At 39.9% G+C, this 14,780-nt stretch overlaps 1 protein-coding gene across 21 annotated transcripts in view; it reads right to left on the reverse strand.

The window, feature by feature from the left end:
- IQSEC1 (IQ motif and Sec7 domain ArfGEF 1) overlaps window positions 1–14,780 on the reverse strand; it is a 356,789-nt gene that overhangs the window by 56,509 nt on the left and 285,500 nt on the right. Inside the window, exon 1 of one of the 21 annotated variants that reach the window (XM_074879788.1) lies at window positions 12,748–12,931. The exons of 18 other annotated variants lie outside the window; for them this stretch is intronic. In XM_074879788.1, the coding sequence (XP_074735889.1) occupies window positions 12,748–12,812 (65 nt within the window). In that variant the 5' untranslated portion in view covers window positions 12,813–12,931. Of the gene's footprint in view, window positions 1–12,061; window positions 12,429–12,747; window positions 12,932–14,780 lie in introns of those variants that run through there. 2 more of the 21 variants (XM_074879789.1, XM_074879793.1) reach the window with 2 other exon arrangements.

The following is a 14,780-nucleotide window of genomic DNA, read 5'->3' on the forward strand; positions in this document are numbered from 1 at the left end:
AAACAGCATATTATTCAGAATATCTACTGTTATTCTTTATTTTTAATTTTTATATTCACACCTTCCTTTTCCTTCAAATCTTGCCAAAGTGTTACCTTAGCAAAACCAAAAATAAGCACAATAAAGACAAAGTTTTGAAAAATAAGAAAACTTCAACATTTGAGCTTAAAATGGAAACTAGGAGTCCTCAAGACCTAAATTTCAGTAAAGAGCAAACTGCAGCTTTTTCATGAGTATTGACTTACTCGTTCCACTGACAAAAATGGCAAAATGACCAGGAAAGCTGTGGGTTTGGATCCATAGGCACAAGCAATTACCTCTCAGAGAGACTATACTGTGAAAAAAAAATGATAACCAGAAAAGCAGAAATTCCCTTTTTACTGAGGCTCAGTACGTTATCTTTAAAACTACATGCATGTAAAGAGGAAGTATAGAACAATAACATCAGATGCAAGGAATTATTCAGTATTCCCAGTCACCCCAGAAACCTCACAGTTTACAAGTAGTGAAGTGTCCTAGTGCATTTGTAAGACTAAAATACAAAGAATGAGAACATATGCTTACAGAAATCATCCAAATGTTCAAACCAGTATGTTTCAGATTTAGTTTGGAACTAAAAGTGACAAAGAAATTTAACATCTTCTAAATAATGTAAATGCCAAACCAAAACTGCATGCAACATTTTAAAATAGAACCAAAAGACCATCCCAGCAAAACAGAGTAAATACTTGAGAAATTATTTTACCAATGAACATGCTCTGAAATCACTAGTTATTTTCATCATTGATTTAGAATGGGCTTTCAACAGTGTAATATAAAGACATGAAATTGAAAACAGGCCCTAACAACTGGATGGTACACACATGAGAACCAATCAGCATTATATTCATCCCGTAAAAAATTTGGTTTGGTCATAAAGAGAAGTATGACAACAGAGTAAGTTTGTGCTGCTACATTTTAAAGATTTTTCCATAGCATTTTAGATCCTTAAAAGTATGAACACAAGTTCAAAGGTATGCAGAACAAATTCCTTTTCTTCTAATTTGTGGAAAATATGCACAAGTAATATGAATACAGTAAGAAAAACATAGCCAACTTAAAATTCTAGTCAGCACGAGATGATAAAATCACTCAGCTTCGCCATGACATTACAAGTGCTCTGTTCTTCAGGAAGCAGACAGTTTTTAAAGCATGACTGTGGTAGAGTATCACTCGCCAGAGACAGCAGTCAAAACTCCAGGTAGTCTGCATAACCTGAATTCAGATTGAGTTTAATGAAGGATTTATATGTTTATTTTATTTGTTGCAACAGTGAAGCATTTGCATGAGTAGTTCTTCATGAAATTCCTCAGTCAAATCCATCTCTTCTCTAACTTGCCTACTTTTCCCTAAATCCATGTCATTAACTCCCCTCTTCAGGAAAAATGCATGTAAACCCGGTTCCCTTTAAGTCATATCTACTGATAGAACAATTCAGAAAGCTTATTTTCTTCCTTTGTCCCAGAAGCACTTCTGCCAATAAACGTTAACAAGATATCTACAGCTGAAGTATCTAGATACCTAGGGACTCTGCCGTATGATTTATCAGATGGATTCATATGCAGACCAAGGAGCGAAGCTTTTTGTATTAAAATCTCATTTCATAAACATGATTCCCAATAAAACTTCTGCCTCACTGAAAAATAAATATCCTATATAAATAGGCCCAAATTCCCAGGAAGGAAGAAGTGCTACATATCTGGTTTACACCAACCACCTCTCTTTAAAATGTGGAGGTTAAAAAAGTCAAACTCGGATCATAACTCCTAATTATAGATACCCACTTGAAATGATTCCAAATTCTCTACCTAGCTCAAAGAATGCAGACCAGAAGTCGCCCATGGAACTAACTATGAGTAACAGAGAGAAGCACGATGGCAGCTGCTAGAGCAGCTGGTATGGTCAGACACTTCCAACTTGGAGCCTGAAAATGACCCATTTAAATGGCAAAAATGTTTAGGTTAAATCTAAGCATTCCACATAGGAACAAACCTCTACAAAAGTTAATTTTTTGCATATAACTTTGTCTTTACAAGTACAACAAAGTCGTAATTTAAATGTGAAATTTTAAACGACAATTACAAACATAATACTGCTAACTAAAACTATGACTCCCCATACACAACTTAATCTGAACATAAGCATTCATTTGACACAAGGGTACACCCCACTGCTTCAAAGCTGGCTTACATTTCAGTACCTGTGGTGCTTTCTGCTATAAACTAGGAGGTATATTTAATTAAAGCACTGATGTGTGCATTGTATTATCTCAAATTACTCTCCACAAAAAGTTCTTAATGTAACTTCTTAAAATGCAAAATTAGCCATATGTAGTTCATACAAGCTAGTTTTTTAGCAGTTTTCTTTTTTTTTCCCCCCACATTACAATATTCTCCAATGGAGCAAGAACATTTGAGCAGCAGTACATTATCAGTACAGTTTGCAACAGATTAGAATATAGTTCTTATTGCCATCTGTTTTATACTGTCTAGTAAACAAAAGTCAATTATACTAAGAACTTATACAAATCCCCAAGTTCAATAAAGGCAGTAACATTAACAAACCAATCTACCTTCAAACGTGCACTGTCAAAAGTTCACAGCCATTATGATGGACAACAGTAGTCACAGGCAGTGACAAAAGCTTTGATCCAGGAAAGAAATACTGACCAACTTGTTTTACTTAGAATGCACTCTCAGTTGAGCTGTTTCTGTTAAAAACAAGCAAAACCTTTGAATGCACATCAAAGTAATGTCCCAGGTAATTCATCTTACTGAAGTTAAATATCATTGCAAGAGAAATCCAGACAAAATTTGCATGTGTCTCAGAAGCGAACACTAACAAAGAAGCCACTTCATTCTGTAATGTATACACTTCTGTGTAGTGACTGCCAATAACAGCCACTTTAAGTTAAAACACAATCTGACAACCACTGACAGAGCGACCAGAGTTCCACAGACGAGTACCACTACATGCACTGCAAACCTTCATTTGCACTCTGGTCCAAGTTCTGGATTCAAAATTACAGAAAAACCCCAATATCTACTCACTGGGACACTACCGAGTTAGAATTCTCACTAAATAATCCCATAAAAGGCATTAACAAAAATGGGGTTTTTCTTAAAAAAAGGGCATTTTCACCCACAGTTTTATATGCCATTAGCAGTAGCGGAGAGCAGGGGAAGAAAGATTAGAGATGATTTTCTCTACATTGGAATTAATGTACTGTCTCTTCTGAGATGGAGATGCACACCAGCAAGATGAAAAGCGCGCCAAACAACAATCTACCCAGCTTCTCCATTTTAGGGAACAGCCCGTTTAATAGATTTAAGAACTAAGAACATCCATTTGAAAAGAGCTTACTTGAGGTTATCTTCAGCTTCCAAGGAGGAGAAGAAAGGTTAAACACCTCACACATCACCTTTGTCTAAATCAAACAGTGGCAGCATACTGGATAGCAGACACCGCTATTTACCACAGAAGGGTCAAACCAACCAACCCACCCTCACCCGGTACCCATTTAATGCCTTATGAACCTTATCTGCTAAAGCAGAATAATATTTTCATTATTTAGCAGCTGGAATGTAATAAAGGAGACTGACAGCATCAACAGAAGTTGAGTACAGTTTACAAATGTTAGCTTCTATCTCAGGTAAAGACAGACAATGTGATTCTCTGCTAATCTGTGTTAATCATCACCCAGCATATGTTTATTCAGCAATGACCATTTTCCATTCTTCAAACTCTTTTAAAAATGGATAAAATATTATTAAAAGATGACTAAGGTAATAATTTGAGGCTTGTGGCTGGAGGAAGAGTTCTCAAATTTATCAGCCCAATTTTTAGAGGGTTTTTTATGGTCAGCTCCTCCTCTTGAGGTGTCAGCATAAAACATACTAACATCAGAAAACACCATGTATGCTTCAAAAGGATGCTGACCTTCTTATAGGGCCTAAAGCTAAAAATTTGTAAGTGTAGCTGTGGTATCTGATCATTTAACAAAATCTGTGAAGGTGTACCTACCACTGCAGACTTTGTCCTGTTCCTCCTATGTAAACTCTTACACAACAGGATAAGCTTTAGAAATCTGTGGAGTTTCTCAATGCAGCTGTGGTAGAATTTGACCTCAACTATTTATTATTTATTCAGATATACCATCCAGCAACTGGAATCCCCTTATTTAGCACATCTACACTATATATGACATGTATTTAAGATAGTAAGATATTAATACACATTCTACTGTTTATATCATGACATGACCTTTATACAAGGCTAATTTTAAAAAGGAAGATTTAGTTTCTGCAGCTGAGAAAAAACTGATTTGCACGCACAGCTGAAGCAGCATTTGATATAATGCAAAAATCCTTCGTGTCCTATATCAGCCATCCTTGTATTTCACCTCTGTTGTGGCTTCAGCTGTTGTGTCAAGCCCACCAGAGGAAGAGGTGACACCGAACGGCACTGCTGAGAAACCAGCTTGCTGGCAATTAGGTTCTGTAAGAGGCTAAACACCAGTTTCCTCTCCCCATTCAGGTCTTGGTGGATAATACTCTTCTTTCCTTATATACTATACATCATATAAACATGAATTAGTTTAAAGATCCTTAATGAAATCCTGTTACTGCATAAATAAAATGTTTCAAGCATTGAAATTTCATACCTAGAACAAAACTATACTCTCATCTCAGATCAAATAAACTTGATAAAGCCTATCATTTGACACATTTTAAGGTTTTGCCCCTTTACTATTCTAAATGATTACAAATAAGATGCAGTATAGAGAGCTAGGAACGATTCTTGGGCAGGTCAGCCTTTCCCTTCAAGTATGTCTGTGTGCCTGGGCAGAGGGAAATTAAGAATCATCATAAACCAAAGAGCATGCAGAGGGTCCACACAGCAGAAATAACAAAGCCATCTTTCTATATTGGATGCTACATTGGGTAAAGTCACAGATCACATCACAGCTGTAATCATTTAGGCCATATTTTCACTTAAGTAGCCAACGAACATTATACAAAAAGGCCCATTTAAAACAACCAAGGGATTCTATTTCAATTAGTTAATAATATATTGTTATTATCTAACGAGGTGTGCTTTAAAACAATGTTACTGATAAACATAAGATACTTTGTTCTCTCACATAGATCTAAAGTTCTCCCACTTTTAAAATCAGTAAGGAAGGGATTGTTCAACTTTTAGTGGTTGGTTGACTTCTCTCTGAAGTTACAGATAAACCTCAGAAGGTTAGAGAGCAACATACTTTAAAAAGCCAATCCAAAAGGAGGATGGACTGTTAAGTCTGATCAGAGAAAGACCTTTTATTGATCTAACTGAATCTAGAAGTATATATAAAAGTATCACTCAATTTTAAACGCTGCACAAACCCTGAATTTTGACTGCCAACTACGTCGTGCCAAAGTTAAAAAACAAACCCAAAAGACAAAGAAACCCTACTGGTTTTCTCTATGACAGATCAATATAATTTCAATATGCAGAAATGCAAAGAGGCATGGAAAACTCTCACCAGGTAGGAAAGAAAATGGATGAGCACATAGAACCCCTTGTTCCCGCTTCCAGTGAAGTTCAGAGTGTTGCTACCAAGTCAGTGAGGATGGGAACTGGCCTTGAGCAGTCAGCATGCACCAAGAGAGGTCTGTGTTGTAACTTACTGGAACAGAATCACTGTTAACCAGTCCTTCCTCACAGGCATCCTCGTAAAAGTGAGATTTTTATCCTCGGCAACACACCCAAGGTTTATATCAAAGTGTACAGAACATTATGTTTAAGGAAACAAAATGGTAAGAGATCTTAAGTATGCAGTTTGGTGGAAAAGAAAATATTTTAGATGTTACTTAGATTCAAGGCAACGGGTTCAAATACAGAAGATATTTGCAAACACACTCAGAAAGATATTCTGTCTTACTACATGTAAATCTTCACTCTTAGGAAAACGAGACCTCAGAAGATTGCTTACAACCTCTAAATCAGTTAGAGAGCTGACAAATGCTTTTTCTCATTCACAAACTTCCTTCCTTTTACATTTCCTCTCCATGATGCTGAGTCTATATATTTTATAGTTCCTTCTCTGTTAGTGAGGAATTAAATGTAGGTTTTCAGTAGGACTTCTGCCCCACCTCACTGATCACAATAAAAAAGTAACACAGGTAGCAATTCCTGTCTTGGAAAGCTATAAATGCTATTTCAAAGCTTACTATAAGCCAAGAACTTTCTCCTTGCAAAGCTTATCTATTATCAAATTTTAAGTTCTGCTCTGTGTTCTAAATAATTTTATTAGCTACTTCCAATCAGTACCTAAAAATAGAGAATTTACTGCACATACACAGAATGAGGGTAATTGTTAGGTTGTGCTGCAGCTTGTAGCAGCTTCATTTTGATGCAGCACACAAATGCCCAGGACGGCTCTGCAACTCTTGCTCCCAGAAGCATCAACAATCTGCACTGACTTCTGCTGATACAGCTTGCCTTAGCTGGGGGCTGCACATGAGGCTGATCAACCACAAAAGAACACCGGGTTTAAAATACAGAACTGGGATCATTCTCAGAATTCATATGCTCTTTACTATGACTTAAATCACAGATCTTTCCACAGTGGAAAATGGTATTTTAGGACAAGGGTAGAAGTCCAATTCACAAAAACAAGAATCATCATTTTGTGAATTGAAAATTAAATACTGTGCAAAGACAGGTTTTGAAAATGTCAAAGACAGTCAGAAATGATCTTGTGTGACATGCTGCACCCGTGGTAGCACAGGAAAACCTGAAATACTTCTGTTCCTCTATGCTAACCTAATTAAAAACATCTTAATCACATATGAATAACAGAAAAAGAATCCAAGTTTGCATCAGGTTGTCACCATTTGGGACAATTTCCATTAATGCTAGGCATTAATGGGCTTTCCATTTCCTAGGCTTTCCATTAATGTTCTCTCTCAATTTCACAAAGCATTAACTACTAGTATTAATAGGAAACTATTAGCTGTGAAGTCCCCATTCTCCCAAAACTTGAAGCATTAGAATCAGCTCCTTCTCAAAACCAGTTTCTACTAAATTCCCCACATCCCTGGTGTCTTCTAAACAAGGTTCACAGAATAAAATATAAGAAAAGAATACATAAACAACAATAATGAACTGTCTTTCTTTCAAGAATCTAAGAACAGCTGAAAATATTATCTAACATTCAACACCCTGTGAAATGTTAACTTCAAAGCATGAGAATCACCCCAGACACCTTTAGAATGGAAATTCAACAGCTGTTTCACAGCACATCACAATAGGCAAGAAAGAGAAATAATTTTTATTCCCAATTGAAAGTGTAGAGGGGAACTAGACTGAGAGAAAAGCTATTATTAAGCTGAAACACAACCAGAAAGTCAGGGGTTTATACAGGCCTCTTCTGGTATATGTACTATTAGACACCTAGGAACTGCAGCTGGGTCAGGAACACTACTGTTCATCTCATTTGAATGATGACTTCCTCAGCACAACCTCCCCAAACAACGAAGGAACCCTGTCTTTGGGATTATCTTTAAGGCAGGAGTCCTTCCAACTTGCATCCGTGCCTTCCCGAAAATTTGGAGTTCTGTGCAAGTACTGACATGGCCTACCCTGACTTGAGTCATGAAAACTGAAAGGATCACAACTATAATCATTCCAGCTGTAGGCGACACTAAAAAGAATACACTAAACTCAAGTTAAATACAGTCCAACACACGGCTGTCTAAGCTACAGTGCCCATAGCCACTGCTGTATTTAACTCTCCGTGTGATCTGAGATTGAGTTTGGCCCGTTCTACTATAAAGATGGGGAGTGAAAATTGAATTAAAGTCAAATTGTGAACTTTCCTGTAGTGCAGTTTTAGAGCTGGCTGTAAACATACCCTGCAACAGAAAATCCATCAGGTTTGCATCCTTGCTTCCTTTATACCGCATAAGGTGACCTGAAAGGTCATGTACGTATCAACAAACAGAAGGAAGTTAGTTTTCTTTTTCTCTGTTCTTATGAAAACATTTAAACTCATGACACATCCATCCTTGTTAATCTGGTGAATTTTAAGGGCGACTGAAATTTTTTGGACTAAACAATGCAAGTACCCCTCAAAACAGCTTAGGATTCTTTTTCTACTGCCCTGCCCTATAGGTAGCCATTTATGTAAAAGGAAGCCAAATCTTAACCGTTACATTTTGTTTGTGCTTGCACAACATAAGGCAACAGGGAATTGGGTCCTTTGTTTTTAAGCACAAATTTAACTTGGATGACACTGAACTACTGAAAGAATCTGATTAACAGATATACTACATCAATTTCCTGTATTAAAGGCTATCAAAGCCATCATTCTAATTTTCTGCTTCTCTCACAGAGACAAAAGGGTTTGATTTTTTTATTATACCAAAGCTTGGCTTTTTTACTTTATTTTTATTAAGGACATCTTTACAATAATTTCATGAAAACGTTTCTAGTCTTTTGTCTATTGTAAGGAAGCAAAAGAAGATTTATTTAGCTAAATTTGCAGTCCCCTTTAACGTAATACTAGGGCTTTGTGCTACAGTGGATTAAAGCAGCATCTGTTCTCCTCTGGAAACCTGGAGTCAAATCACAGCAGTGCAGTAAACTTGCCATCTCTGTCTGTATCCTAACTAGAATCGTACTTCCTCCAAATAAAAATTCAAACGAATTCCTGAAAGACACAAAGAGGGCTATGTAAGTAAAGTATTTCTGGTTAATAAGTCTTGCTAAAAAAGCTCACGATCGGTAAATATTTTTGCATAACAAAGATGTATGAATTAAACAAAATCTGTATTTACATAAGTTTTGACATAAAATGACAATATACAGGATGCTGAAAATGAACTTCCAAGTCCGGGGCCTGATTCTGCTCTTCTAACTAACTACACAGTCTTGTTAGACAACGGAAATAGAGGCAAACTTGGGAATATGAATTTGGCTTGTGGCCCATACCCTGTTTAAACACAAATGACATCTAAACAAAGCACACTTAACAAAAACAACGCGCCACACGCTTTCTCCCCAAACCCATGATTCATGACTTCATAGTTCCAGTTGTTCTGTTGATCAGGCAGTCTCTGGGTTAAGGGCACATCCTCATATATTTAATGTAACAAATAGAGCAATCAGGACTCCATCAGTTTCTGAGGTCTCCTGCAGTTCTGTTATTAAATAAACATAAAAACCAATAACTGATTGACAGTTACTGTGATTAAAATATGCCCAGCTCTGAAATTAATGATAAAATTGCCATTGATTCTGACCGAAAAAGAACTATGTTAATGCTGAAAGAGAAAGAAAATCGCATCCTTCATAAATTACGGTAAATCCTTGCAATGAAGAGGCACAACCCAGCTAATCTATGTCCACCTATCACAATGCTCAAAGTAACAAAGTGGGTTTTTCTCCTCAAATTGCGGTCCAACGTTTTTTTCAAAAACAAACAATATTCAAAAATAGAATAACTCGAACCACTCCTTTGCACCTGTCAGAATCATGCAGAAACTGGAAGCCGCATGGGTTTACAACAAAGAGGGTTCTTTAGATTGGATCTTGAAATTCTATGAGGGCCTAGTGGATAATTTCCAGGACATCTTTCTGGCATTAATATTTCCAAAATAGAGCTGTCCTGATAGCAGGCTAAATCCAGTCTTACTCACTGAGGGTCACACAGCTGAGGCTATAAAGTTAAGGCAACGCAGTGTCTTGAATTTCAATTGGAACACCCCACAGTAGGCAAAAGGACATGTTTTACTAGCAAAGCACTTCTAGCACTCTCGTTCTGCTAGAGATGCCTGAAGTCTGAGTATCAGTGGTGTTAAACACCAAGAAGCACAACTGAAACGTGTGAGGAGATGTCAAATACCTACAGGTAGCACCTCCAAAAGTGTTGGGTTTGGTTCAGGATGACACCTTGCATCCACCAACAGAGGACTGGCTACTTTCAGGCTCCCTTTTATAGTTCATCACAGCTACTTCTTATTGGTGTTCAGGGCAAATACAGTTTGCAGGCATAACTACAGTAATCATGTAAGTGTGCTAATTGGCTGCACAATTATGAGACCTTCCTCTTCAGAAAGTTTGATCCTTGAATCACCATCTTTATACTTCGGAGAAAACATGATAAAGGTAAACTGTTGTTTCAAAGCAGTTGTTCCACCCGAAGTCCTAGCACCTAACATCTAGATCCTCAAAGGCACGAAATAATCCCAGCCTCCAAGTGACGAAAGAGTATTTCTCACGAAGACTCAATATTTGGAGGAATACTTTCTATAGCCATGTGAATAGAAATGCAATTCTCTTGAGAGAATTTTCATTTTGCAAATATGAAATGGTCACAGGGTGAGGAAAACCACGTAAGGCCACGGGGCTGTCTATCCTAAGAAATCACTTCCCAGTTCTCAAGAGGAACACCCTGGCAATTGCTAAGGGAGATGTCTCCTCCAGCAGAAGAGGCCTGCTTGCCCAGCAGTAACTCACGGCGTCAACTCCCAGCAACCTTCCAATAGAGATTTGTAACAAGAACAACAAATCAGAGTTACTGTTCCACTTGGTATTTGTAATTTTACAGGTAAAATACAGAATCCTTGAGTTTCCTTAACTGAAAGTTGCAAATTATTCAGTGAAACTGAAATGCAAATTGTTTATTAACTGCACCAGGATTCCCAGAGAGCTTCTAAAGGGGGGAAAGAAACAACTAAACTCTGTTGATATGCTGAGCACTATCATTTTCACTGGTTAGCTCCAGATCTTGTACTATAGTTAGCACCTTTGATGATAATGAATTATTTCAGATTAGTAGAAATAGGAAAAAGGATGATAGTTGACTTCACACATGAAACCCCAACATTGAGCAACTATTTAACTGAGAGAAAAAACCATCTGACTGTGTAACAGTACTCTCAATATCTGCAATTTCAGGAACTAGAACAGGACATCACAACGACAAAACAAATCTGGTACAAAAGTAGAAATAAAACTGGAAATGGGTCATTTTATTCAGCATGGTTTAAGTTCTCCCAAAGCACGAGATAGATGTAATGAATTCGGTGTTTATATGAAGGATATCTGCCACAAGAATAGACACAGTTAAATACAACCATCCAAACTAAGTACTCAGCAATTCCTCTTTTAACACATCAGGCAGAATAATCAAGTTTAACTGAAAGGAAGTGCATAGCAATGTGCAAATGGAGGAAAAAAGTCTGAAACAATGACTGAATAGCAGAATGTCACTGTGTGAATACAGGCAAATCTGTCACTAAAGTAACATTTACGAATTATGTTTTGTAGCAAGCCATGCAAATGCAGTATCACTTACGCAAACATTACCAACTCCACATGGGAAACTTGCAAGCTCAACTTTATTATTTTCCTTAAGGGTAAAAATGGGCTTAAGGATCATTAAATGTGTGACTAAACTGTCCTATAAAACATTTTTCTTTATCAAAAAACATTTTCCCTTTCTTTTCCAGAAAAGACACTGTTGCATTCATATGCAGTTACGCTGAATCCAGTCACTTCCTCCTTTTATATTTTTCCACACGCGCACACACCCAATTTAAGATGTTGCCTATCTTTATTTAAATCGAATATTTCTTTAACAGTTGATCAGCTCAGAATTTCATCAAATTCTTTGGTGGAATAAGCTTTCACGATGCATTGGAGATAAATTTATTTTGCAAGTGCTCTCTTACCAGGATAACTATTTTGGTCTATCATAATCTACACACAACGCCACACAAGAAAAACTAGTTTGTACATCTAGTTTTCAAGTGGCTCATGTAACAGAGTACCGCGTTTTTCTAATTCTGGTGCACGTTATTTTAGTAGTTAACGACAACATGGTAACAATAGAGACTGTACATATTAACATGACAAATCCCATTTTCTATTTTCAGTTATTCTCTATCCCTAGTCTGAAGGTCTTTGAACTAAACTTCTGTTTCTCTTCTCTTTTTTTGGCTGAGGGCACGAGTCGCAAATGATCGTTTACCCCGAGCAGTGTCCCTGGATTCGCCGCTCTCCGCAGGCTGACAGTCACAACGCCAGGGCTCCCGGTCTCCCCGGTCGATTTCGGTCCCCGGGCACAGTCTGTCCCAGAGCTTTGAAGTACAACTCGCCGCTTGTTTGACACCAGTCATGTGATTCCTTGCACTACCCCAAACTCGGTGCAAAGAAGTGTTTTCAGGCTGGTGTACGCCCATGCACAGACCTGGGCGGCAGCGCACACGCCAAGGCAGATCGCACCCCAACAGCACCCCGCTTCAAAACGCTTCTGGCGGTTCTAGCCCTCGTCTGCCACCGACTAGCAACAACCTATGCACGGCTCCGCTTTCCATGCCGCATTTAAACGATTGCGAGTTCAAACTTACGTCCCCACAAGACAGACGGCACCGCAACTCTTCTCCTCCCCCCTCCCCGACCCAGGACAGAGGCTCCCGAGCGACACGACGGCCCGGCCGTGCGCTCCTCACCATCACCGCGAACTTCGCGGCACCCCAGAGACAAAGGGGGGTGACCCCCCGCGCAACTGGGAGCGGCTCCGGGCTGCCCCCCCCAGCGCCGCGTCCCGCGACGGCGCGGAGCCCTTTGTGTGACAGGACGGGGTGGGGGGGGGGGCTCCCCACCGAGCAGCGCCGGCGCCCGGGGGGACCCCCCCACCCCCCCGGCGGGGCTTACCAGCTGTCAAGCTCCAGCTCCAGCAAGGACTGGGTCCTCTCCGAGCTGCAGTGCAGGCACCACATGGCTGGGCCGAAGTCGCAGGCGGGGAGCAGCGCGCCGCCACCATAGCCGCCCCTCCGGCCGCCCCGCCCCCGCGCCCGCTCCCCTCAGCGGCCGCGCGCGGCTCAGTGGCGGGAGGAGGACGGGGCGGGGGGGGGACGACGACTCACGGGAGCGCGCGCACGCGCGGAGGACGGTTTCCCGGGGAACGCGAGGCGCCAACGGCCCCGCTCCCCTCAGGGCCCGCAACCCTGCCCGGGGGTCGCTTGGGCCGGCTCCGGCGGGCACCTTCGGTGCCCGCCGGAGCCGGCCCAAACGTCCCCCGGCAGCGGTGAGGTTCCCGCCGAGGCCTTTTCCTCTCCCGGCAGCGAGGAGTGAAGTTTGAAAAGACGACCAAGCTTCAGGATTTGATGTTGGTCAAGGAGCGCCCCAACTGTTTTCGGTTCTTCCTGCCCACCTCATCTGCTTAAAAAGAAAATAACAGTTTCAATTATCTTTCAAATTAAGTGAAAAAGTATACGTAGACACTGGAGGCATCTGAGAGAAGAAGATTAACTCCCTCTCACAAAGGGTGTGGCTGCACGTTGTCCAAGGCTTCTGGCAGCCGCCCTGAAACTCCCAGAGATGTCCGTGGAAAGAGCAACGTGAAATAGCAAAGCTAAAAATATTTCAGATGCACCAGAATGAGCACGTGAAGAAAGAATGTAGCTTGTTCAAAACCCCTGACCTCGAGGCAATGGCAGCAGCTGTGCTGGCAGCAAATACCCCAACTCTTTCTCCCTACACTTACTCCCAGGCACGCGACCAGGTGAGGAAACGGAGAACTTGTGTCAACGTCACACACCTTCAAAGCGACAGCATCCGAACTTCCCTGGCGTTGCTCAGAATATTAGCACGATAATCCAAATCCTGTTTACTTTCCACAAAACATTGGTTTTATATGCGTTACACTAGTATGAGATGGTTTGAGGTGCGTGACTGCAAGGCAGAACACGAACTCCTGGTGCTGTGAAACACGCAGAAAGAAAACACGCACAAGATAATAATAATAATACATTAAGTGCTGTGGAGGCCTGGTGACGGGAGAACAACAATTTGGGGAGGAGTGGTTGATTTATTATTAAAAAAATACCTATCCGAATTTTGGATGAAAATGAGTAATTCAACAAAGATTTTAATTGTTATCCTTTGTTGCTCCACTGAAACCTGACCTAGAAAGCTTGTGGATTTTGCTGTATCATGTCCTCACTGTTCTCACAGCATTTGTAAATGGGAATGGAAGGAAACCTCCACCTCCTCCAAACACATGGTAGCTCAATAGTAAAGCTAGTTCTGGCAAGCAAGAATTCCTCACTAGAATTTAAAAAAAAAATAAAACACCACACCAACTGAATTTCATCATCACAGTATTTGACACATGAATAACAATCCTTCCAATTTTTTTCAAGCAGATTCACCATGCAGTGATTAAAGTACTGCAAGAAATCAAGTCTAAACAGAGTTAATTGTAACTTAGTAATTCATAAATGAAAACCATCTCATCTCCTAGAATACCGTAAAAGGTGCTTTAATTTATATATACGCCTCTTATGTAGAAACCACACACCTGCAAATAAGAACATTGAAATTACATAATTTTCTCACACACAATAACATTTTACACACCTGTATTAACAAAAACGCTTATGCTTCATGATGCTTTCCTAGCCTTCCTCCCCCAAAGCCTAGAAAAGGGTTTGCAGCATATCTGGAAGGTTAAGCCGAGCGCTGAAGAACTAAGGAGTCAGCCACTTGCAGAACTTGTTGACCCCAGGGAACATCACCTTATCAAATGTCTGCCTCTGTTCAAAATGCATTCCCAGTTCCTCTGCTGATCTAAACCACAAATAATTTTGAAAGGTACTTGCTAAGTCATAGTTTATTTGGTAGACTATTCCTACAGTAATTTTAGCTTTACAGGTCAGAATAACAGCTGAAACTGCACCACAAAA

The sequence above is a fragment of the Strix uralensis genome, chromosome 10, assembly GCF_047716275.1.
Source record: "Strix uralensis isolate ZFMK-TIS-50842 chromosome 10, bStrUra1, whole genome shotgun sequence".
Classification (NCBI taxonomy): domain Eukaryota; kingdom Metazoa; phylum Chordata; class Aves; order Strigiformes; family Strigidae; genus Strix; species Strix uralensis.